The 26,854-nt window shown below is 39.5% G+C and overlaps 1 protein-coding gene across 1 annotated transcript in view; it reads right to left on the bottom strand.

Annotated features, from left to right (window-relative positions):
- The window catches only part of plxnd1 (plexin D1), a 218,689-nt gene that overhangs the window by 73,492 nt on the left and 118,343 nt on the right, over window positions 1–26,854 (bottom strand). The window contains exons 15-19 of the mRNA XM_034172730.1: window positions 24,621–24,760; window positions 24,282–24,461; window positions 23,857–23,941; window positions 19,021–19,290; window positions 3,856–4,005 (exon numbers count right to left, since the gene is read on the bottom strand). Coding sequence (XP_034028621.1) covers window positions 3,856–4,005; window positions 19,021–19,290; window positions 23,857–23,941; window positions 24,282–24,461; window positions 24,621–24,760 — 825 coding nt within the window. The remainder of the gene's footprint in view (window positions 1–3,855; window positions 4,006–19,020; window positions 19,291–23,856; window positions 23,942–24,281; window positions 24,462–24,620; window positions 24,761–26,854) is intronic.

The following is a 26,854-nucleotide window of genomic DNA, read 5'->3' as shown; positions in this document are numbered from 1 at the left end:
TTTATAGTCCCCCTCTAACAATAGCAGCTTCTCACGTACTTACTGCTTAGCCAAAGCCATGACACTTGGTAATAGTATTTGTAGTCCTCAAGACGATAACAGATACGGAAGGATATGTGCAGATAGTATCTAAGGATATATCCACAGATATATCAGGCAGGCCAAGTGATAGAAAGTCATTAGCAAATAAATTACTAACTACTGTACATTTTGTGAAATGTGAACATATTTAAAACTTAATTTTTCATCAGGCACTAATATGTAGAGTCTCATATTAGTTGCAGACTCTATTTCAACCACATTCGCACTGTCACTGAAAAAAATGAGTGTGGGGGCGATGTAGCGTGATGTAGCGTGGGGGGAAAATCAGTCAACGAGCATATTTCCAACATGTACAAAAGCCACGCTGAGTTCTGTCACTGTAAAATTTGGTGACTGGGGTTAAAGCCACATGCCAAAATGGAGTGTGAAATTGTGTCCTGACAGGTTCAGAGATGTCTGCAGCATGACTTTCCCCCTCCACACTTCCTGGCTGGCCTGCGCACACTGCACTCCAGGTTTGGGCTGAACTACTGATATTATATAAGGAGGTGAAGTAATGTAATAAGCTCAATATAAATGAAACACTGGTGTGGCTATTCAATAAACAGGCCGCCACTCAGGTGGTTGACGTGTGGATGATTTATTTTTAGCAGTGGGTTGGAACAATGTCAGAGCCAATTTGTGCATTTCTATAATATGGTAGCCTGACATTTGACCTCAATGACATTGACTTCCCCCAAACAATTGACCTCTAGCTGACCTTACCATGGTGATTCAGGAGGTTTGTGCCATATTTAGTCCAAATCCATCTGAAAATCAAACTCCGTGAGCTCGATCTCTAAAATGAATTATTTAAGGGAAATTTTGGGGTCAGTCTCTACTGACATATCATGTTTGGCAGAAATAAACAAAAGTACCTGGGAGGAGTTGGCCAAAAAACACAGAGGCAGAAATGACCTTGACCCCAAGTATTGAGCTTTGGAAAATCTGACCTTGTTGTGCAATTTGAGATCACACCTCCATATGTGTGCCAGGTTTGGTGCAAGTCAGGGTGAAAAGCCTAAATTTTGACCAATGACTCCAATGACCTTGAATCCAGTTATTGACTGTTGGCATACTTGACTTTGCCTCGGCAGTTACTGAATCCACCTCCAAATGTGTTCTAATACAGCAGATAACTGAAACAATCATTCAAATGGTGCAGCAATACTGTTAGCCAGGCAGCTAACAGGATTAATAAATGGAATAGTTTTGACTGTGTTGAATGTCTCCAAAGTAAAGGTCAAACAATGATGACATCCACTGGATTCTATGACATGTGACATATGTTACCCCATAACATGATAACTAAGGATGACACAAGGTACAAACTATATCTTTTTGAAACCCTATTAACTCAACCAATAATTTTAATAATTTTAACTTTTGACCCCTGTACAAACTGAAATTGACCTTTATCACCATTCTTGCTGTTTTTATCCCATAACTCCAGAACATTCATTCGTAGATGGTCCAAACTATACTTTTTTGGACTCTTGATGATCAGTCAAATCATGTGGTATAGTTTTCAATATGATTGGAGCATTTTTGATTTTTGACCCCTGTGTAAGACCTCAATTGACCCCTACCTAGCTGCCTATTAAACATTCAAGTGGCGAGTCAGTTTTTTCAAAAGAGTAATGTCTAAGGAGTATTTTTGCCGAATTTGGTACTTGCATCACCATTTGAATGATTCCACTGTCAATATTCTGTTATCTGCGGCACCATTCCAAATTTGGTGGACACTGGAGTGAGGAAAAACAAATCACTATTTTGATTTTTCCCTTTAATGACCCAAAATCAAATCAAAATTAAATCAAATCAATTTTATTTATATAGCGCCAAATCACAACAAACAGTTGCCCCAAGGCGCTTTATATTGTAAGGCAAGGCCATACAATAATTACGGAAAAACCCCAACGGTCAAAACGACCCCCTGTGAGCAAGCACTTGGCAACAGTGGGAAGGAAAAACTCCCTTTTAACAGGAAGAAACCTCCAGCAGAACCAGGCTCAGGGAGGGGCAGTCTTCTGCTGGGACTGGTTGGGGCTGAGGGAGAGAACCAGGAAAAAGACATGCTGTGGAGGGGAGCAGAGATCGATCACTAGTGATTAAATGCAGAGTGGTGCATACAGAGCAAAAAGAGAAAGAAACAATGCATCATGGGAACCCCCCAGCAGTCTACGTCTATAGCAGCATAACTAAGGGATGGTTCAGGGTCACCTGATCCAGCCCTAACTATAAGCTTTAGCAAAAAGGAAAGTTTTAAGCCTAATCTTAAAAGTAGAGAGGGTGTCTGTCTCCCTGATCTGAACTGGGAGCTGGTTCCAGAGGAGAGGAGCCTGAAAGCTGAAGGCTCTGCCTCCCATTCTACTCTTACAAACCCTAGGAACTACAAGTAAGCCTGCAGTCTGAGAGCGAAGCGCTCTATTGGGGTGATATGGTACTATGAGGTTCCTAAGATAAGATGGGACCTGATTATTCAAAACCTTATAAGTAAGAAGAAGAATTTTAAATTCTATTCTAGAATTAACAGGAAGCCAGTGAAGAGAGGCCAATATGGGTGAAATATGCTCTCTCCTTCTAGTCCCTGTTAGCACTCTAGCTGCAGCATTTTGAATTAACTGAAGGCTTTTCAGGGAACTTTTAGGACAACCTGATAATAATAATAATGAATGAATAGTCCAGCCTAGAGGAAATAAATGCATGAATTAGTTTTTCAGCATCACTCTGAGACAAGACCTTTCTAATTTTAGAGATATTGCGCAAATGCAAAAAAGCAGTCCTACATATTTGTTTAATATACGTATTGAATGACATATCCTGATCAAAAATGACTCCAAGATTTCTCACAGTATTACTAGAGGTCAGGGTAATGCCATCCAGAGTAAGGATCTGGTTAGACACCATGTTTCTAAGATTTGTGGGGCCAAGTACAATAACTTCAGTTTTATCTGAGTTTAAAAGCAGGAAATTAGAGGTCATCCATGTCTTTATGTCTGTAAGACAATCCTGCAGTTTAGCTAATTGGTGTGTGTCCTCTGGCTTCATGGATAGATAAAGCTGGGTATCATCTGCGTAACAATGAAAATTTAAGCAATGCCATCTAATAATACTGCCTAAGGGAAACATGTATAAAGTGAATAAAATTTGTCCTAGCACAGAACCTTGTGGAACTCCATAATTAACCTTAGTCTGTGAAGAAGATTCCCCATTTACATGAACAAATTGTAATCTATTAGATAAATATGATTCAAACCACCGCAGCACAGTGCCTTTAATACCTATGGCATGCTCTAATCTCTGTAATAAAATTTTATGGTCAACAGTATCAAAAGCAGCACTGAGGTCTAACAGAACAAGCACAGAGATGAGTCCACTGTCCGAGGCCATAAGAAGATCATTTGTAACCTTCACTAATGCTGTTTCTGTACTATGATGACATACATGATACAAAAGAAACCCCTTTTAGAGCAACTCGGGTGTTGACTGTCTTCCACATATAAAGTTTGGTGGAACTCAGCCAAAGGACCTGGGAGGAGCAGAGTAACAAACAAACAAATGTTGCTCACATTACAGTATGATGAACACTGACATTTATCAGGGACTGTGCACGGATTTTCAGAGATCTGTGTGATCAGACATCACAGGTGGTTTTTGGATTGGTTGCAGACAGCCTTGAGTATTGTGTGACAGATGGGTGAGTCCTTTAAATTATTATAGTTTGTCCTGCAATATTCTCAACAGGTGCTCAGCGCTTGCTTGCGTACTCACGGTGACAGGCAGCTCACTCTCACTGGAACTCAGCACTTCGTTGATGGTGCAGTGGAACAGCTGGTCGTTATGGAAGCTGATGTTGCAGGGATAGGAGCCAATCATCACAGAGTATTCCTCCGGCATCAGCTCCAGATCGCTCGGCCCCTTCTGTACCAGAAGCAAGCAAAAAGCAGAAAGAGGCCACTTTTAAAAGGCACAGAGAAGGCACAGTTTTATCTGCACATACCGTACGTGCAGATGTATAGATGTTTTCGTGCAAACACAGATGCTGATCTATGGCGGCCCTGTCACGCAGCTGCCACACTGCCAGCAGAAAATGCCAACCAGCTTGGGCTGGAGTTCATCTTAAAGCAGCAAACTTCCATACTTCCTCTCTCACATGACCAGAGAAGCTTCTACAAACAAACCCACTGAAAGTCGTCTGTGCCTCTCCCCAAAATAACACCCACAACCTTTAAAGGAACCTGCTATCATCAGCTGCATAGACTGTTCCATCACGCCAAATGTTTCCTGTGTTCAGATAATCCAGCAAGTCCCAAATGCTTTTCATCACGTCCCCTTTGATGGCTAAAATAAGATACATCCTCACATAGCAACAAAATTTCATTGATATGTATAAAGAGGTCATACATGCAAATATATTTCTAATCTACCTGTTACTGTGACATATGAGTTTTAAATTAAAAAAAAACCAAAAGTTCATGTTGAAAATCCTTGTTATAAGCAAAATTTAGGTCTGAAACGGCTTGTTTTAGATCTCTGTAACACAGTTATTCATATCCAAACTTCTGTGTGCTGTATGAGGCTTATTCTGTGGGTGTTCACAGAGGATCTGGGCTTTAAACATGGTTTGACACGGCGCAGTCTCACACTTGTTTTTCGTGCTCCCGTCACAAAATGAATTACAGTTTCATGAAGGTTTTTTTTTTTTAATATTATTATTACCCAAGGCCATCAATATGGCCATCGGTATTGCGAATGCTTGTTATCGTCTGTGTGTCTGTCTGTCTGTCTGTCTGTCCATTTGTCCGTCTGTCTGTGTTCAGTGTAAGTCCAGTCCTATTACTGCCAGACTCTTGAGATTCACCAGGAACATTCTTGGACAAGGTCAAAGATGGCTATCCTTGACATATTTTAAGAGATTAAAAAGTCACATTCTGTTCCTATTTTTATGGTATGAGCTTGCGGATGTTAGCGTGGTGACGTCACTTCCTGGTGTCGCTAGCTGCTAATGTCACTTTGTTTTTGGCTAAATACAACCCCTGGCAAAAATTATGGAATCACCGGCCTCGGAGGATGTTCATTTAGTTGTTTAATTTTGTAGAAAAAAAGCAGATCACAGATATGACACAAAACTAAAGTCATTTCAAATGGCAACTTTCTGGTTGTAAGAAACACTATAAGAACTTAGGAAAAAAAATTGTGGCAGTCAGTAACGGTTACTTTTTTAGACCAAACAGGGGGAAAAACATATGGACTCACTCAATTCTGAGGAAAAAATTATGGAATCGTGAAAAACAAAAGAACGCTCCAACACATCACTAGTATTTTGTTGCAGCACCTCTGGCTTTTATAACAGCTTGCAGTCTCTGAGGCATGGACTTAATGAGTGACAAACAGTACTCTTCATCAGTCTGGCTCCAACTTTCTCTGATTGCTGTTGCCAGATCAGCTTTGCAGGTTGGAGCCTTGTCATGAACCATTTTCTTCAACTTCCACCAAAGATTTTCAATTGGATTAAGATCCGGACTATTTGCAGGCCATGACATTGACCCTATGTGTCTTTTTGCAAGGAATGTTTTCACAGTTTTTGCTCTATGGCAAGATGCATTATCATCTTGAAAAATGATTTCATCATCCCCAAACATCCTTTCAATTGATGGGATAAGAAAAGTGTCCAAAATATCAATGTAAACTTGTGCATTTATTGGTGATGTAATGACAGCCATCTCCCCAGTGCCTTTACCTGACACGCAGCCCCATATCATCAATGACTGTGGAAATTTACATGTTCTCTTCAGGCAGTCATCTTTATAAATCTCATTGGAACGGCACCAAACAAAAGTTCCAGCATCATCACCTTGCCCAATGCAGATTCAAGATTCATCACTGAATATGACTTTCATCCAGTCATCCACGTCCACGACTGCTTTTCCTTAGCCCATTGTAACCTTGTTTTTTTCTGTTTAGGTGTTAATGATGGCTTTCGTTTAACTTTTCTGTATGTAAATCCCATTTCCTTTAGGCGGTTTCTTACAGTTCGGTCACAGACGTTGACTCCAGTTTCCTCCCATTTGTTCCTCATTTGTTTTGTTGTGCATTTTCGATTTTTGAGACATATTGCTTTAAGTTTTCTGTCTTGACGCTTTGATGTCTTCCTTGGTCTACCAGTATGTTTGCCTTTAACAACCTTTCCATGTTGTTTGTATTTGGTCCAGAGTTTAGACACAGCTGACTGTGAACAATCAACATCTTTTGCAACATTGAGTGATGATTTACCCTCTTTTAAGAGTTTGATAATCCTCTCCTTTGTTTTAACTGACATCTCTCGTGTTGGAGCCATGATTCATGTCAGTCCACTTGGTGCAACAGCTCTCCAAGGTGTGATCACTCCTTTTTAGATGCAGACTAACGAGCAGATCTGATTTGATGAGCTTTTACATAATATATGATAAATGTGTTCTACAACCCCTTTATCATATATTATGTAAAAGCTAGCGAGGAATAAACACTTCTAAAACTGAAAATGCTGTTTTTGGAACCTAATGACACTTCTGAAGTGATTTAGAAGACATGATGTTGACGTTAGCTTTGCACACTAACTTCCAGGAACTCAAAGCTAACTTTTGTCAAAAGCTCATGAAAATTTAGTAAGGTGTATCTTATATATTCCAATTCTAAGGTGGAACTACGCTAGTATATAAAGGTATATCTAAATATCTAAAAAGGAAGAGTAAAATAGAAGAGTAGAAAAGAGTAGAGTAGAGCCACTTAGGTGCCTGGTCTTGAGAACCAGGGGTGGTAGGTTGAAAAGCTTTTTTATTCCATGCGAACTCTCCCTACCCACCCAAACGGCTCAAGAAAAAGTATATATACTATAATAAATAATAAGACATAAGAAAGATAAGATCACATCACATGTACACATGTGATGTGTACATGTGATGTACATGTACACATACACATGTACACATACACGCACGCCCTCCTGCAGACGCCGTTGAAAGGTAAATATTGTTTATGATTAATTGTTTGATTGATTGATAGATAGAGGGACTTTATTGAACATGTACAGATTGTACGTAAGGCAGTAAGATCTTAATCATTAATTAAACAACGGCAAATTATGAAGAACACAATGCTCATATGACTGAGGGTATTTTAGCATTGCATTATGTTTTTACTATTTGTAACCCTACCCCTACCCCTTTTCCTAACCCTAACATAACTTATCCCTCTCCCTTCCCCTAACTCTAACCACAACCCCCACAGACACCCCCTCTCCCCCCCGCGTCACCCTACATTTCATGATACCAACACGAAATGCACTTGTGCTCCGGTCATGACAATGTGGCGCTTTTCGTGACGGTATCACAAACCAATAGAATAATTTACTTTTCATGATGCCATCACGAAATGGTGTGAGATTGGATTGTTTGGTAACATAGGCCCCAGATAATAAATAGAACTAAAAATTTGGAAGTAGTATTTTGTGTATGGGGGGAAAACAGTCATGTAGTAGGAATAATACTCATTTGAGTGTATTCAGCAATAATTGGTTACACTTGTATGTAAGTGAATATAAACTAGTTAGTAATATGAAATGTATCTCCTATTTTAAAAAATAGGGACCCAGTTTCCTCAATTTTGAAACTGGGATGGAAATGGGACCTAAATAGTGGCAAGAGTTCACAGCATACTCCAACATAATAGTAAATGATTTGTTTGCAGTGAGTTGTGGCACTGTCTAAATAACAATGTGAAGGGTGACCTCTGAACAGCCAAATGCAATCCAAGTCAGAGTTGTGAGTTTTTCTTATCGCAACATTAAAATAAATACCTCATATGATTCACTTCTTAAACAGGAACACCTAGTTTAATTAAAGTTGTTTAATTAAACTGAGGAGTCCCTATAGAGTCACATTCATCCCATTTATGTAATAGATGAATAATTACAGACAAGACATGCAGACAAGAGCAACTGAAAAGACAGACATATGGGCTTTTAAGTGAGGATGACGAGTGAGGAAATGCATATGTGAGTGTTTATCTTCAGTGTGTTTTGTTACTTTGATTACAACCCGGGCTCCTGACCACTTCGTGCTACAGGATGCAACCCCCCTGGGTCTCTGTCAACAAATGTTTCCTCTCATATACACACTCACATTCTTGTTCCTGTATCCTCAGCAGGATTCTAAAAGCTGAGGCACACTTCCTCAGTCGGCTGTCACATGACCTCTGTCATTTCAAGATGTTAAGCCTTCGGCATGTATCTTCTTTGACACCCTGAGGATACAGTTGGAAAAGTTGTGCGTTTTATCAATATTATGATCCATATTTATTTATTTATTTATTCCATGTGGTGACTGGTACAACCACACACGTTTTATTTGTTGCCAATCCTGTTTCATCAATATATCCTTCATGTGAGGCCGACCTGCTCAAAGTTCATGTGCAGGGAGTCAAAGAACTATATATCCTAAGGTTTTTCTAACCTGCTCATTAGGGGTCACGTGACCACTGTTTGATGAACTACGCTCCCACCATAAAGTTAAGGTCTGGTATCATGCACCAATGCCATGCGCCGCCACATTCACCACACAACAAAGCCATCTCAGCTCCTGGATCCCATTCCAGGTCCATCCAACTTCTTAAAAGTAGCCACCTATCTGCTGCATCCAGGTGAAATGACCAAGGGGGCACCCTTGTGGGATTGTACACTACATGGCATTATTCAGACCCTAAGCTGATGGCTGATGTAGGCGGGCACCTGGAACATCTAATCTCTTGGCTGCTTTAAAGGTTGATTTCACTTTTTTTAACATTCCTATTCATATTGTCTAAAGACATGCATGTTACGTGAATTGGAAACTTTTTAATTGTCCATGTCTCCCTTGTAAGAGAGATCTTGATCTCAATGGGAGTAACCTGGTTAAATTAAAATTTAAATATTATATGACTGTTAGTAACTAAGCCTCTGATTGCTGGACTCACTGTTGTATGGCTGGGGGTGCCTGGCTGCCTTTTGTTTCTGTCTTCTGTTCTGTCTTTTGTTTTTCCTTCCAGGTGGCACGCGTTTAGGACTGAGTGGCTGAGTTATCAGGACCTCACCCTGATCACCTGAGGCTGATCATGTGCAGCTCGTCAGGACTCACAGCTGTGGTGCATCTCTATGGATTGGGGCATGGTTGCATTTAAGGCTGGAGTACACAGTGTGTATTTGCCAGAGACTCGACCTTGTGACCAGACGGGTGAGATCGTCGTCTTGAGAGCCATCTCATCATCATGGATGCAGAGAACGTCCAGGTTTGATGCCATGGTCTGTGAAAGAGGAGGGGGTGAGGTCTCACGCTCGTCAGCACACTTCCTGAGGTACTTTAGGTTTTGTGACTAACATTAGTACAGTCAGTAAATGTGGTGTCCCTCACACCTTATTATATTGAGCTGTTATGTTAGTCGTTTAATCAGCTTCCACTGCAGTGATAATGTGAACTGGGTGTTCCATGCCTGCAGGGTGGGAAGCTGATTAATGATTAAGCCAGGAAGTGTTTGCTGTTTATGTACACCTTTGAGTGGTCTCTCTGTGTGTGGAGTGTGGACTCACATGATGGTTTCTTCTTTCACAGACTCGTTTTGTCGCGGCCACCTGGGGGGTGTCGGCGGGGTCCTTGGGTCTGAACTGTTTCTGGCTCCGGACCGTTAGTGCTGCTGGGAGCACACCGGCATTCCACCACGCCAGGCCGCGCACTTATTTGTTTGTATTTTGCACATCACTGTTATGTTATTAAATTCAGTTATCCTTTGTACCGTGCTCTGCTTATTTTATACTGGGTCCTTCAAACGCTGGTCGGTTCTCCATCCTGCGTCCGACACATAACACTCACCTTTGATGACTGTTTTATTTGCAAGAAATCCCTTTTTTGAAAACTTCGGAAAAAGTTTCAGAAGTAACGCATGTTGGTGAATGAAGTTTTGAGAGTCCCACATACACTGAAATTAGCAACAATTAATGCTAGCAACCTACATTTAAATATATTAATTCAAATCTGGCTCAAAGCTGGAGAGTGCTATTATTTTGGTATAATTATCTGTCTGTTCAGATCAGACAGGGTCGTAGCCCGAGTAACATTATTTATGTTCATAAGGGTACTAGACAAGGAGGGTTGACCTCGTCTTTGCTTCATAATATGCTTTATCGTGATCTTATAGAGCTGTTATGTAATGCCTCAGAAAGTATTTTAAGTTTGGGCAAATCTTTTAATGTGTTTGGTTACACAGACAACATATTAGTGGCACTTTTAACAGCGTTGGATTTATGGAATATGATTCATCTTGCAAATGATTATATTGTATGCCACGATCAAGGTTTTAATCAGACGAAAACAGAAAATGCCATTTTTGGAAACTCATTCCTTACTCCTAGGCCTCATTGATTTTTGAGTAATGTTGCGTTTAGTGAAACTGAACTGAAACCAAGATACTTAATAACTGTGTTATTAAGTATCTTGGTATTTACTTGTCTACCAACTTTATACCAGTACATGTTAAGGAACACATTACAGTTTTTCTCAATTGCTAAAACACTAAACCCTATTGTCTGAACCAAATGCTCAGTTGCCTGAACCTACTGATTGAATCAGTCTTTTGACAAAACCATAAGCACTTTTCACCTGTTTAGACACAACTTGCCAACAGATCTTCATTGTGATGCTCCTGTGTTGCATAATGGTGAACACAGGTGGCAAAAGTCAAACACAGTTAAAGCACTGGTGTCACCGGTTGAGTACAACAACTCAAAATTGATCACACTTGTGGCCAATGATGTGAGGAAACATATATAAGCCAGTTCAGAGAGCACTGGTTTGTGATGCACTACAATGGATAGAAATCTGAGAGGAGGAGTTGGTGTGAGAAGTGGTTGAGGTGGTTGAGGTGGTCAGCAAAGACAAAGTAGAGCTACTGTGATTGACCATGTTCTTATCCACGGTATGAGCATGAAGGAGGCCGGACAAAGGGTCCAACCAAACATCAGTAGATTCACTGCGTCCACCAGAATCTGAAGATTTAGAGAAGAGAACATTATAGTATAGAAATGTTGACAGGAATTATTGTATGACTACTGTACCACAGTATACTGTAAGTAAATACATGTTTCAGTACATCACTGTGCCAATGTACTGTAGTATTATAATAGAGGGTTAGACTAACTGTTTGTAGGCCTAGTATTCTATGTATATTTTTGTACTTTAGTAGGCGTACTGTATACAAGTGCTAAATGCACATGATTTCTGTTTGTTTTGTACTGCACAAGTGCTACGTGTAAATGCACAGGATTTCTGTTACTTGTACTTTTTTTTACTATGTACAAGTGCTAAATGCAGAGGGTTTTTTGTTTTGCAACATGCATTTATCCTACAGTGAACAATAAACATTTATGTCTACAGCTTCATGTCCTGAACATTGTATTTTCTATTTTTCCATGTAGTGTTTAGAGACTGCTCAGTAGTGTTTTTAATTTTGATTGACTCGAGGCACGATTTGACAACAGAGTTCAGTTATGAGCACACATTGAACTGTTTTGAGGCAAGAAGAGTCTGGAGTTTTGTGCATGTAGCTTGAAAATTGGGTTTTGTGTTCACAGTTTAGAGAAAAGGAGACCAGCTTTCAAGAAATGTGTCTTAGCGAAACGGCAAATCCTGTAAGATTGGATCAGTATTACAAAACGATTCATGTTCTACATGGAAAGTTTGCAAGCTAAGTTATTACAGTATCACTGGCATTCATAGTATCTGTAAAAATAAAGTGAAAACTGTTCTTTATGTGAATTGTTTAAATCTTGCGTGCGGTATTTAAACAGCATGTACAACCCCAATTCCATTGAAGTTTGGACGTTGTGTAAAATTTAAATAAAAACAGAATACAAACATTTGCAAATCCTCTTCAACCAATTGAATACACCAGAAAGACAAGATATTTAATGTTCAAACTGACAAACTTTATTATTTTTGTGCAAATATTTGCTCATTTTAAAATGGATGCCCACAACACGTTACAAAAAAGCCATGACAGTGGTATGTTTACCACTGTGTTACATCACCTTTCCTTCTAACAACACTCAATAAGTGCTTGGGAACTGAGGACACTAATTATTGAAGCTTTGTAGGTGGAATTCTTTCCCATTCTTGCTTGATGTACGACTTCACTTGTTTAACAGTCCGGGGTCTCCATTGTCGTATTTTGCGCTTCATAATGCGCCACACATTTTCAATGGGCGACAGGTCTTGACTGCAGGCAGGTCAGTCTAGTACCCGCACTCTTTTACTACGAAGCCACACGTTGTAACACGTGCAGAATGTGGCTTGGCATTATCTTGCTGAAATAAGCAGGGACGTCCCTGAAAAAGACGTTGCTTGGATGGCAGCATGTGTTGCTCCAAAACCTGGATGTACCTTTCAGAATTGATGGTGCCATCACAGATGTGTAAGTTGCCCATGCCATGGGCACTAACACACCCCCATACCATCACAGATGCTGGCTATTGAACTTTGAGCTGGTAACAGTCTGGATGGTCTTTTTCCTCTTTTGTCTGGAGGACACGACATCCATGATTTCCAAAAACAATCTGAAATGTGGACTCATCAGACCACAGCACACTTTCCACTTCGTGTCTGTCCATTTTAAATGAGCTTGGGCCCAAAGAAGACTGCGGCATTTCTGGATGTTGTTGATGTATGGCTTTCACTTTGCATGGTAGAGTTTTAACTTGCACTTGTAGATGTAGCGAGAAACTGTGTTAACTGACAATGGTTTTCTGAAGTGTTCCTGAGCCCACGCGGTAAGATCCTTTACACAATGATGTCAATTTTTAATGCAGTGCCGCCTAGAGGATCAAAGGTCACGGGCATTCAGTGTTGTTTTTTTTGGCCTTGCCGCTTACATGTAGAAAGTTCACCAGATTCTCTGAATCTTCGGATTATAATATGGACTGTAGATGATGGAATCCCTAAATTCCTTGCAATTGAACATTGAGAAACATTGTCCTTAAACTACTGGACAATTTTTTCATGCAGTTGTTCACAAAGTGGAGATCCTCGCCCCATCTTTGCTTGTGAATGGCTGAGACTTTTGGGGATGCTCCTTTTATACCCAATCATGACACTCACAATTAGTGTCCTCAGTTCCCAAACGCTTATTGAGTGTTGTTAGAAGGAAATGTGATGTAACACAGTGGTAAACATACCACTGTCCCAGCTTTTTTGAAAACATGTTGCAGGCATCCATTTCAAAATGAGCAAATATTTGGACAAAAACATTAAAGTTTATCAGTTTTAACATTAAATGTCTTGCCTTTGTGGTGCATTCAACTGAATATAGGTTGAAGAGGATTTGCAAATTACTGTATTCTGTTTGTATTTACATATGAATGCATATGAATGCAGTCATTTACATCCATATAATACATTTGCATTTCTGTGATAATTTGCAGAATCATAATTGCCTTCTTGTGAGTCACTTCTGTGATTTACATGATATGAGTTTTATACAATATATTATAGATGATGATTATGCACAGTCTAGTCAGAGTGAGAAGATGTTTTCAAATGATGATGGTTTTATAGATTTTGTTCTCCAACTTTTGCTGAGTAACAATCCTTACGACTGAATGGTGTTGTATTTAATGTTAATGCCTTTTTCATCTTTGTGTATATTTTATTGCATTGATGTGATTTTTACTCACATATTTCTTTATTTGGAGGAGAGCAAATTCAATTCAGTTAGTGAATTTACTGGGGATATAGCACACAGGTGTTGCCTTGCGAGTGCTTTAAAGCCACCTTTATTAATAATATATTGAAGAATAGAATAAAACAAAATTCATGGAATATAAATAACAGAAGCAACAAAAAGAGTGAGCTGCTCTGCTAAGTGAGCCAAGATGGAAGTGACACACATTTACAATGAGCTGAACCAGTTAACATTAACATACAGCTTTTTTCTAACGTTTGTTGAAACATTAACAACAAAGGAGACATTGAATATTCAATGGAAGTACAAGAAATTTAATCTAAAACAACATGCTTTGTAAGTAATCATAAAATGAAAGAATGTGAAGCTTTTTTTTCCCCCATTTAGATCTGTATCTGTACTGTGCACCGTATTTCTGTAGAAAAACAGGTTTCTTTTATATTACGCAGCTATCAGTAGTGAGTAGAACACTCAGAGCCTTGATTACTAACAAAATGTTTAGGACTAACAGGGCTATGCCACAGGGCACTTTTCTACTACGATCACCAATGATACATAAAAGTGCAAAAATAGGATGGAACAACTTATTTTGGCTTGCCTGCTAACAGGCTGGTTTTTAATGTGCAAACTTGACAACCTGTCCAAAAACGAAAGAAAGGAGCCACGCCATCAGCCAGACATGATCAAAAACTGCAACAATCGCTGCTTCGGCTTCAAATTTTTACCTTGAAACAGTGTGACCACACAGGTTTCAAGATGTAGTCACTACGAATACCCCACTTAAAGACGTTCGAACATGACTGAACCCATTAACACTGTGAACACCCAGAAGTTGCCACATACTATCATGAATTATGAGAATCACAATGAAATTGTTGAACAATTTAAAAACTGGATCCCAATTCCAAATCTGGCACCGATGATAGCCATAACGACTACATATACAAGGTTTGTTCAAAATTGACAAAGATGGATCAGTAAGTTGAGAGATGAGAGATGAGATGAGATTTCACACAAAATATAGCAACTAACCCACAGTTATTACTAGTTGAACGTAATAATGGCACACATCAGAATTAAAGACAACACAAATACATTTGACATTGTTTATGTCTTGAAGCAGTCTGTCAGCTGAATTGAGGCAAAGTGGGTGAAGGCCGCAGCAGGAGGGGCCTGCACCACCCAAACATTACTGTAATGCTTCATAATGTGGCTTGATTTCCTATTTGGAATTAAGACGGAAGGAACAGCACTCTGTGGAATAGCTCCATCAGGCTTAAAATGTGAACTTGCTGTTTAACCTCCCCGATATAGTGCACTTCTACTGCCTAACCGCAATGTTCACAATCACATTTATATGCCTACATCTTGTTCTCCAACCAGCATTTAGTGTAACACAATAGTGCAGCGGTTAATAACCGTGCTGGACAGAGTAAGGGTCTTCAGTTGGGTCAGTTGTTTCCCAGCATCAAAATACAGTGGCTAGATTGTATCTGATTTTCCGTGTGATTAGCTGGATGAGGATTAATAAAGTGAGTCAGTGTGTGAGTAGGTCCAAAAAATTTTTGTACGTAAGTTGGCTAAAACTACAGCACATTCACCTTTAAACTTTGGGCTTTAATACATGCAGGTGAGAAGCAGTGAACCTCCTATTTTAGGTCACGTTGGCATCTTTTAACATGCACTTTGCCATAATATTAAATAAAGACAGTCGATCATATCAAGTTAATTGTGCAGCCTTGTTACTAATTATGAGGCCCTGGAGGCCACGAAGACCACTGCTGCTTGTACAATTATGGCTGGTTAACTGTAAATTTAATTATGTGGCAGACTGCACAAAGATAAAGTGAATTTGTCTTTGTTGTAATATTAAAAAGCAACTGTCCACTATAGAAAATAAACAACTTTTTAGAAAAGACATAACTGGCAAAATTGCAGATTAACTCAGACCTTTAGACTATCAAACACAAACATTCATATTCAAATCTACAGACCAAAACAGGATGACAGAGCACAAACCCACCCACATTCCTTCTCCCATCCTTAATATAGGAACCGCCTGACTAACGAGCTCTGAACACACGTTCCTCTCCCTGTTCCTCTCACGGGTCAGGTCCACTGCAAGTGGAATCCATCTTCCTAAAGAAAACAGGAAACAACAAAAGAGTCGCCCATACAGACGGGCTGAGACAGCGATGCTTTCAGGAGCCTCTTCCTCACATGCAAACACTCAAAGAGGAAGCGCTGCCATCCTAAAAAGTCCCTGTATGTGTCACTACCATGTGACCCTCATACTACATCACACCCAGCAGTGATGAACGCAGACAGGTGCTTAGATCAGCCAGAAACACAAGCACGTGGAACCTCCCACCATGTCGGCATCTCCCCCCTTCCCACAACCAAAATCAACCTGATTAAGAGGACGGCGCCTTTGATGTGTTTAATGTGCCTCAGTTTTATGTGAATATGAATAGGGGAGCATTCGACGCTGTGTGATGTTCACAGTGGGAGCAGTCTGGTTTATAGCAGCGGTGCTTTTAGAGGTGAGGAACAGGAAGCCTCCAGAAAGTATCAACTGGTCTTGCGTTTGACTGATATGGAAAATTAAAAGGCGGACCGCCTGTTTAGACCATACCTGGTGACAGGCAGTGCTTTCTGCAGATAGTAGTTTTCAATTTAGCTATTTTTCCAACTAAAGATGATAGCTATATTAGTCGGCATCTGTGCTGCATGATGATAATGCTTGTGTCTTAAAATTCTTGGCTGGGTTCTGCTTTGATCTGATTTTAAATTAGTAAGATAACTGCATTGTTCTGGTAGTCTGGTTTTCTTTCATCAAACAGCAAACGTGTAATCTATATTTAAAGGTGTAGTTTATTTTTTAGCTGAGGCCAACAAATATGGCCATTAGGTATTGAGAAGACTTTCCGTCCATCTGTGCTCAGCATAATTCCAGTCCGATTACTGCCAAGGGAACATTCTTGGGACACAGACTGTGGACAAGTTCAAAGATGGCTAACCTTGACCTATTTTAAGAAGTTAAAGAGTCACATTCTGTTTTATTCTGTTTCGTTTTTGTTTGAGGGGCAGGGGTGACAGCTAACCATTGTGGAGTGGTACCGTTACGTCAGTGACTGGTCTAGCTAGCTGCAAACTCCATTTTGTTTGTGTGTAAATATAACCACTTTGTCATATATTATGTAAAAGCTAGTCAGAAATAAACACTTCTAAAACTGTAACCTGATAACACCTCTGGAGTGATTTACAAGACATTTCGCAGACGTCAGCATGCATGCTAACTCAAAGCTAATTTCTGCTCTTGTCAAAAGCTCATGTATGTGCACATGCATGCCTTCTTGCAGATGCCGTTAAAACATAAATATTATTTATGATTGATTGATTTATTGATTGAATGATAGAGGGGTTTTACTGAGCATGTACAAATTGTATGTAAGACAAAAGCCTGTAATTGTTAATAATAATATAATAATGAATGTAAATAACAATAACAATAATAACAATAACAATGATAATACAATAATAATAATAAGCAAACAATAATAATAATAACAATAATATATATATATATATATATATATATATATATATATATAGATAGATAGATAGATAGATAGATATAGATATATATATATATAATGTTTTTTAAATAAATTTAATTAGCTTATAATGCGCCAAATCACAGCAAAAGCCATCTCAAGGCACCTTACACAAAACAATACAACATAAAATAAATAATTAAAAATTAATAACAAAAATTTCAAATACATAATTAAAAGCAGAAGTAAAGGAATAAAACAGATAAAAAAATAAAAACTATTCATAAGAAAGAGAATAAAAATGGGTTTTCAGTGTACAGATATATATATATATACACACACACACACACACACACATACACATACATACACTTTGCACTGCAAATGATAAAGAAGACAATGCTCATATGGCCGAGGGTATTTTAGCATTGCGTTATATTTTTACCTTTAAGTCCTAAAAAGGATTTTCTTCAATACTGCTATGATTTTTTTCCCTTCATGTTCAGATAAAGGATTTACTATCTTATGTGGTCAATATGATCAAGATCCACCTTGCGTGGAAAAGTTTTAAGATTTTGACCAGTTACAAAGCAATGTCAAAGCACATTCTTTATGATGTAACGTCATAGTTGACGTGTGTGTGTGTGTGTGTGTGTGTGTGTGTGTGTGTGTGTATGGGGGGTATCCTCCAACAGCAATACGACACTAAACATGCTATTGTTAGCATCAAGAAACACAAATCTTCAAATGTAATGAAAAGTACCAAATAAAGATGCAAACCTGAAGCATAAATAAAGTGGGAGAAGAAACCAAAGATCCCGTTGGGAAGAAAAAAATGTGGACACATTTCATACAAACATTTTGCTGGATATCTGCTGGACAGGCAAGACAACAATGACAGATTTCCTGTGACAGTTACTAACGTTAGTTACAGCTGTAACATTTTTACTTTGTTTACCCAAACGAGTTGTTGGAGAGACTAATGTTTTGTCATGGCTTTACTACATATGTATTTTCCTATTTGTATTTTCCTATTTTCCTAGTTGCTGTAATACAGTATGAACATTGAACCCTGTGCATGGACACGTGTTTCCTCCTTAATGTTGTCTGCAAAATCTCATGATGCAAACTGACTATATTTGCTATGAAATCCTGTCAAAATACATATTTTACCAGCAAAAAAGGGTTGTCATTTTTTTTGATATACCACAAAATAACGGTACTTTATAACTAGGTTTCAACACAAAGTACATTTTGTCAAATTTGTTAAACATCAAAGGGGATTACAGCTTTAAGATGCTAGTTATTTAGTTCATGTGTATGAATGTTGCTAAACCCATATAGTTTTGATAAGACACGGTAAAGGATTTGATAGGATGATCTTCAAACACTAATCTGAAAAAAAAAGTTACCAACACATTGCGTTATTATTGTCACATTGAAATGGGCTGTCAAACACAGATTAAAGGGTTGAGAAAGATTATGTCTTTTTTTAGTATTCATCTCCTGTAATACAAGTATGTAATTAAAAACTGACTGAAGGCCCATCTTATTGGCAAACATGAATAACTAATGAAAGACAAATATTTGGTTGACTTATTTTGCAACATAACATATGGGTGTAACACAAATCACTCACGTTGATGATGAGTGTCAGCGGCTCTCCCGGATGGTGCTTAATCAGCTTCTCCTTGTTGGCGGTGAAAAACTGAGGGTCCTCCACGTACTCTAGCAAAAAGTGACCTTTATGAGGCTCATCCTCCTCTTCCTCCACCTCGCTGTCAGAAGATTCAGGAGTGTCTCCTTTGTAAAGGACGCCATTCAGGAAGAATTGCACCAAGGCCTGCTGGGATTGACCAGATGCCGGGGATGGACACATAATCATGGAGGGGTTGAGCACTGTGCATTCCTGAAAACAAACCAATTCAGAAAAGTCATGAAATATCACTTCTCTAACATTTAACTATGAGTCAGATGATGACAAACATGTATTTGGGGATCATTCATTGTGTGCGTGTGTGTGTGTGTGTGTGTGTATAAAACTTAATTTAACCAGATAAAAAGCCCATTGAGATCAAAACCTCTTTTACAAGGATGACCTGGCATAGAAAGGCAGCAGCACAAGTCATAAACAAGTTAACAACATCAAAAGAATGTTAAACACAAATAAAATATAAGCAATTTACAGATAAAACAATCAACTTGATCATAGTAACACTATATGTTAGAACAGTTTAAAATTTAAAAACACAGGTACTGTGTTTCCTTTAGCAGTCTCTTAAAATAGAGTGGAAAGCTTTCAAAGAAATCAACCCAGACTGTTTCAATTCAGATTGGAGGACATTCCAATCAGAGGGAGCAAAAAACTAAAAGCTTTCGTTCCTGTTTCGGTGCGAACACAAGGCACATGAAAGCGCAATATGTCATTTGAGTGCAAAGCATAACGGCTTTCAAATCTCTGAAATAAACTGGAACCAACCCAATAAGAGCCTTGTAAACCAGAGTCATCCGATGTGTATATCGCCTTACATGCAAAGAAGGCATGCCAGCATTGGCGTACAACTCACAGTTGTGGGTGAGTCGACTACAACCAGTGATGGTTTTGTTCTATTATTTTTCAAGTGATTTCAGTTATTGGTGGGCACAGTTCATCTAACCAATTAACGGCTAATTAGTTAAGCTACTTTTTTCATCCATCCATCCATCCATCCATCCATCCATCCATCCATTTTCTTCCGCTTTATCCAGAGTCGGGTCGCGGGGACAGCAGCTCGAGCAAAGCCGCCCAGACCTCCTGATCTACACACACCTCCCCCAGCTCCTTCGGGGGAACCCGGAGGCATTCACAAGCCAGCCGAGAGACGTAGTCCCTCCAGCGTATCCTGGGTCTTCCCCGGGCGCTCCTCCCAGTGGGATGTGCCCGGAACACCTCTACAGTGAGGCGTCCAGGGGGCATCCGGAAAAGATGCCCGAGCCACCTCAGCTGGCTCCTTTTGACGTGGAGGAGCAGCGGCTCGACTCTGAGCTCCTCCCGAGTGACCGAGCTCCTCACCCTATCTCTAAGGGAGCGCCCAGCCACCCTGCGGAGGAAACTCATCTCGGCCGCTTGTACTCACAATCTTGTTTTTTTGGTCATGAGCCAAATCTCATGACCATAGGTGAGGGTTGGAACGTAGATCGATCGGGAAATCGAGAGCTTTGCCCCCCTGCTCAGCTCTCTCTTCACCAGGATGGTCCAATACAGCAACCGCATTACTGCAGACACTGCACTGATCTGTCCGTCGATCTCACGCTCCATCCGTCCCTCTCTCATGAACAAGACCCCGAGATACTTAAATTCCTCCACTTGAGGCAAGGACACTCCACCAACCTGAAGAGGGCAAGGCATCTTTTTCCGGTCGAGAACCATGGCTTCAGATTTGGAGGTGCTGATACTACTTTTTTCATTAATGGATTATCTTTTCAGCTAACTTTAAAAAACATTAACAGACCTGTTAGCTTCCACTAAGTTTCATTCTGCTAGCTTTTAGTCAGCTAATATTTTTTGAAGATATTTTAATGGTCAAAAATTGTTAACGCTAAAATGCTACTGCTCCTGTTAATCCATTAAGAGAAACAAATACAGCTGACAAAACCTTGTTAAGGCAACAAGTATCCCCCTTGGAAGGTAAAGGAGAAGGAGATCAAGCCAGAGGAAGTGTATTAATTAGATCATTAAAATTACTATCCATGTACATTTTTATTCCTTAATATTATTAGTTTAATACTTTCTGAACTGTGAATATGTTGAATGTTAATTTCATTTGTTCATTAAAAGTATTTGTGTACATCTTCATCATCATCTTATCTTGGCGTGCTAAACGCTTCAGCATATTAAAATTTCACCTCCTTGGGGTTTTAGAGAGAGAGAAAACTAAAACCAGAACTAAATCATTTTATAAAAGTTAGTAGTTACCAGTAACTTCAACTAAATGTTTTAACAGCTTATCGCAGTTCCTATATTTTAGAGGTCACAAGCAACTGGACAAGCTATATACATGGATTATTGTTACTATAAATCCTATAGATAATGCACCTAAAGTCTCTGTCATTCTGTGTGTCCATGCACAGTCAACCATATATAGTTAAACAGGGGCAATATGGCCTTGATCTCACATGCATTTTAATCTAAGTTACTTTCATTTCTCCAATTTGCTTCAGCAAAGTATTGAATGATATTACGTTCAATGGTGATGACAATAACTCACACAAAATGACAGCACCCAGGGCCACTGTTTAAAGTATTTTTCAAACAACTCACTCTCTAAATAAGATGATACAGTCAACGCATTCATTAATTTATTATTAACATTTTGGATTACACATTCTAATAAACAGGTATTTGTGGTAGTTAATACAGAACACAGAGCAGGTAGCTCAGTGGATAAGGAGCTGTCCTGCCAATATGCAAACCTGTGTTCAAATTCTGTTTAAGCTCCTTGTCTGTATCCTTGGACAAGACACTTAATCTGCATTGTCTTAGTCCATCTAGCTGTAAATGGGTACAGGCCTTAGCAGGAGAAGTAACCTGCATCAGAATGGTGTCCCATCCAAGGTGAGTCATGGACTCTCATAGGCTTCATGCCACAGAATCTAGAGATTGTCACCTCAGGACCTATATATGACATATTTACTTCTTCTTAGTATATATTACTTTTACAACCAGACAGTTTTCTTAAGGCGAGTCAGGTGATGGATATGTGAACATTTCTAAGTCAATGAAGATGGCTTGGACTTCATTTACTACATAAATCATAACATACAAATTGCATGGTACCATGTAGCAAATCTGACTGGAGTAGGCAGTTCCTAAAAACTGAATGGCCATGCAGAAAGAACACCGGTGAGGGAAGCCACCAAATACTCCTTCACATTTGTCTTTTGAGTGGTGTAACCCTAGAGGTGAGAAAGTTGTGGGAGACAGGGTAGGTTTAGTGTATTACATAACCAGCCACAGCTTCTTGGTGAAGTTGCACAAGTTTAATAAAAGAAACAAGCTCAGCTTTTGGCTTGAGTCTCCTCTATGCTTTTTTGGCAAAATGTAGCTAAAATGTGAAATTGTCTTTGCGCCTCCACCATGAAACTGTATAACTGGCAGTGCACCAGACAAAAGCTGTACTCTGCAGTTTCTCCAGTCACCATCACACAAGCCTATAACTCTTTCAGAGTTGTCTTGGGTGTCTCATTGGCTTCCCTCACTAGTCTCCTTGCAATCAATACCACAACGCTGTGCACGTGGCACACTCTGGTTGAAGTAATGACAGCTGTCACTCTGACTTGATATTATGTTCACATTACAACACACCCATGCCATGAATAATAAACACAATAATTTCAATCCCCTTTGCAACCACTGAATAACAAATAGAACTTAGACAAGCCCCAAAGTCATTTGTGCGACTTTATACCTGCCATCAGGATAGAACCCCAAATCGCTTCAGTTTTAACCAAGCCTACTTTTACATAATTTATAGGAAAATAGTTTTGCTGTACTCATTCATAAATATATGAGGAATACAACATTCAAAACACCAGCCTAAATACATGAAACCACACCATGATTTAATGTACAAGTAACTATAAATTTGTCTGAAATGATGTTTTTGATTATGTATAACCTCATCATATGACATCTGTGTGACTTCAGTCATTCATACTAATCAATTACCAATTTTTGCTGATCAAATCAAATCAAATCAAGTTTATTAATTTATATAGCGCCAATTCACAATGTGGTCGCCTCAAGGCGCTTCACACAACACAACTTGAAAAATACAACAAAATGAAGTAAAAGATTAAAAAGCACAAAAAGTAATAAAAACATAAAAAAGTAAAAAGAATAAAAAACACACAATAACATAAAATACTAACAATAAAACAGGGAAAAAAAGATGGGTCTTTAATCTAGACTTAAAAATCTCCAGAGTCCGACTGCCGTATCTGCACAGGGAGCTCATCCCACAGAGCCGGGGAATGATAAGAAAAGGTTCTGTGACCCGCAGACTTTATTCACCCTAGGTACATATAGCAGCCCTGCACCCTGCAAACGCAAGGCCCGAGCCGGTACGTAGGGCTTAACCAAGTCAGCAGGTAGGGAGGTGCCAGTCCATGAACAATTTTATAGGCCAGTTACTGATCAGTATGCTTTATATGATCTAGGGCTTCTTTGATGGTGAGATATACAAAAACAGGTAAATAAATAAATAAATAAAATTAGTTTTTCGGACCATGTTTTCCTCGATCTTTGATGTTTGACCAAACTACTCCAAAATCTAATCACGTCTGTATATCTACCCAAGTAATATTCTCAGCAGGTTTGAAGGAAATTCATCTAGCCATTTTTGAGTTATCTTGTCCACAAACACACAGACACACGCCAGTGAAAACAATACCCCACTATCGCCGACTCCACAACAGAAATCAGCTGGTTACTCACCGTTAGTCCAATTTCCAGCACTTGCATGGAGACGCTTTGCACCAGGTCAAAACCCTGACCTGTCACGGTGATGGTCCTGCCACCGCTGCAACACAAAGACACAGGTAGCCAACCGTTAAAGCGTGTTGCAAATTCATTCTAATATGCAAATATTTTGGAACACTACAACACAATCAGAGAACATCAGAGTAATGCAAAACAGCTCTGCTGCAGTGAAGCTCTGCACAAGTTTAGCAGATATGCTGCTCTGCTGTCACACACATGCTGCTTTATTGACAACACAAAAGGGAGATGATGGCGCACATCAGGACAACATTATAGCGATGACTTATGTTGGTGACTCTGGGAGGGAAACCGCAGCTCCTTCAGATCTTTAAGGCCTTGGTGTTTTAATGCTTGTGTTGTGGTGTGGAGGTGTGTTCTACCTGAGGTAGCTCTTTTTTGGGTTGATGGAGTTGATGGTGGGGTTCTTCTCGTAGGTGTATGTGGTGCTGAGCTCCACATTCTGACAAGGAATGTTTTCAAACTCCACACACACTGACACTGGTTCTGTGTGCATCTGTGAGGCTGCAGGCATGGTGCACTCAATGGTGTCATCTGTTTGCCTTTATAAAAAATAAAATAAAATTAGAAACACACAACTTAAGTTTTCAATTTTCAAATATTTTCTCACTTATACAAAGTCACTTTTTTTTTAGCAAGAGGATATTTCATATAAACATGTTCAGTTGCATCTTAATCCATTTAAATCAAGTAGGACTCACATTATGATGGCACATTCCTGCGTGTTGTTGACCTTGACTCTGACCTCAGAGCCAGCATCCAGATGTTTGCCCCTGATGGTCACTCTGGTTCCGCCAGCGCGTGAGCCCTTCCTTGGCTCCATAGACAGCAGCTTCGGGACCTGAATACACAGAATAAGAAAAGTTCACGACTAACAAGAAATCAAAGTTACGGCTGACAGTTTCTGACATGATCAAATGACCTTGTGCGCATTACATCAAACCTCTCTTGATCCTTTGGGATTCAAATATCTTGTCTCTCCAGACTGGCTGAGACAGCTGCTGAGTATAACCATAACTTAGTGAAGAAAACTGTGCAGAAAGCCTACACTGCAATATATTAACTAGAGCACTGTGCTCATAGAGCGCAAACCTCTGCCAACACTAGTTTCCAATTCCACAAATTTTTCCCTTGGAAAAAATTTTCAAGGTCAAAGTCCTGTTAGAAGTGGCTTTTCATAAGCGAAAATATAATACAAAATATAGATCAAAAGGGCTTTTCAAAGTTAAACTCAAATATACATTAAATCCGTAATACAGATCAGCTGCGGATCAAACTTAGATCAAACTTGAGTGTGCCAATTTGTACCTTGCTGTCACAAATGAGAGTGATTGAAGCACTTTTGACTGAGATGTAATACAAAATGTACAACAAATGGGCTTTTCAATATTAAATTCACATGTCCACAAAATACACACTCCGGATCAGATCCAGATCAAATGTCAGTGAGTGCTAGTCTGCACCTCACGTTCAAATATGAGCGTGATTGGAGCATGTTTGATTAAGATATATTGTAAAATAAACATTAAATATGGTTTTCAATGTTAAATTTACATGGCCACAAAATCTGTAATCTGGATCAGATCCGACTCAAACTTTGTCAGTCGGTAAAGGATACCATCCTACAAAATGCTCTCAAATATGAAAGAAATTTGAACTTTTTTGACAGAGTTATGAGTTTTTGAAAATTCATTTGATGTTAAAGATATGGATTTTTCCAATTTTCCAAGATTTTTCTTGACGTTGCCCTTTGACCTATGACCTTGATAATTGAATTAGTTCTTGTCTATCAGCATATAGAAATTCTGTAAAAATGTCATATTGATGTATGAAAAATTGGGGGCTCCCGGCTGTTCACAAACAGACAAACAAACAAGCAGGTGTGAAAACATAACCTCCTTCAACTATGTTGGTGGAAGTAAAATTACTGCTGAAACCAATTGGCTGTTGGACTCATGCTTGCAGGACAGCAACTCTTGGTTGGAAGCAACAATGATGGCAAACACATGAAAAAGCTGCTTGTACTGGCAGCCAAATGTGCACATGCACACAATAAACATACAAAGGTCCCTTATAGGTGAAGATGAATACGCTTGTCCGGCTATGCAGCTACCGCCGCATCAGCATTCGTCGTTCCTTCCGAACTTTGTATCCCTTCCGTGAACCTCACCTCAAGGGAAACCCCTTATCCTCACTGACAGGATTCACTTCCTCGGTGTGCACAGGGTGGAGAACTATTGTGTGTCTGTGTGTATCAGAGTGGGCGTAAGGAGGCAGATGTTTCCGGCCCAAGGTTCAAGGAAGGAGATGCGTTAGAAGCACATATCCTGTCTCCAAACCATTTCCCCCTTTCTCTCACATCTTTCCCTCAGCACCCGACTCTAAAAAAAATCTCCCACAAAAGTGGGGTGTGATGGTTGTTTTGGATTTACTTCAACCTCATACATCAAGTAGGGCTTCAACGTCGGAGTGATTTGTGTCCGTGGTGAGCCAGGCAAAGCGGCTCTGAGAAGCAGCTGAACTGATCGACTGTTCCAGCAATGATTTATGAAAAACTCTGTCTCTAAACAAAAAGAAACAAAGGGCTTGACTGGGTATTTCCACTGGCTAAACATCCCTAATCCAATGGGAGACCGTGTGGGTTGAGGTCAATTAACACAACATTAGACAGCTAGCTTGTCTTGAGCGATACTGAATTGAGTGAGAGGGACGGTCCATCATGCACCATATTTGTTTTTGCTGGAAGCAAGTTCAGAATGACAACGGCTCTTAGTCTGCAGTTCAGACGAAAGTTTGAAGATTCCCACACACTCGCATTCCTCGGAATCATAAAACGCATCTGTTAACACTCAACTGACATTCTGGGGACGGTTTTCCCAGTGGGAAACAGGGAACAAGACAAAGGGGAAGAAGAAAGTGGAGTGAGGGAGTGAGA

The sequence above is a fragment of the Thalassophryne amazonica genome, chromosome 6, assembly GCF_902500255.1.
Source record: "Thalassophryne amazonica chromosome 6, fThaAma1.1, whole genome shotgun sequence".
Taxonomy (NCBI): domain Eukaryota; kingdom Metazoa; phylum Chordata; class Actinopteri; order Batrachoidiformes; family Batrachoididae; genus Thalassophryne; species Thalassophryne amazonica.
This window is presented reverse-complemented; position numbering and strand designations above follow the sequence as displayed.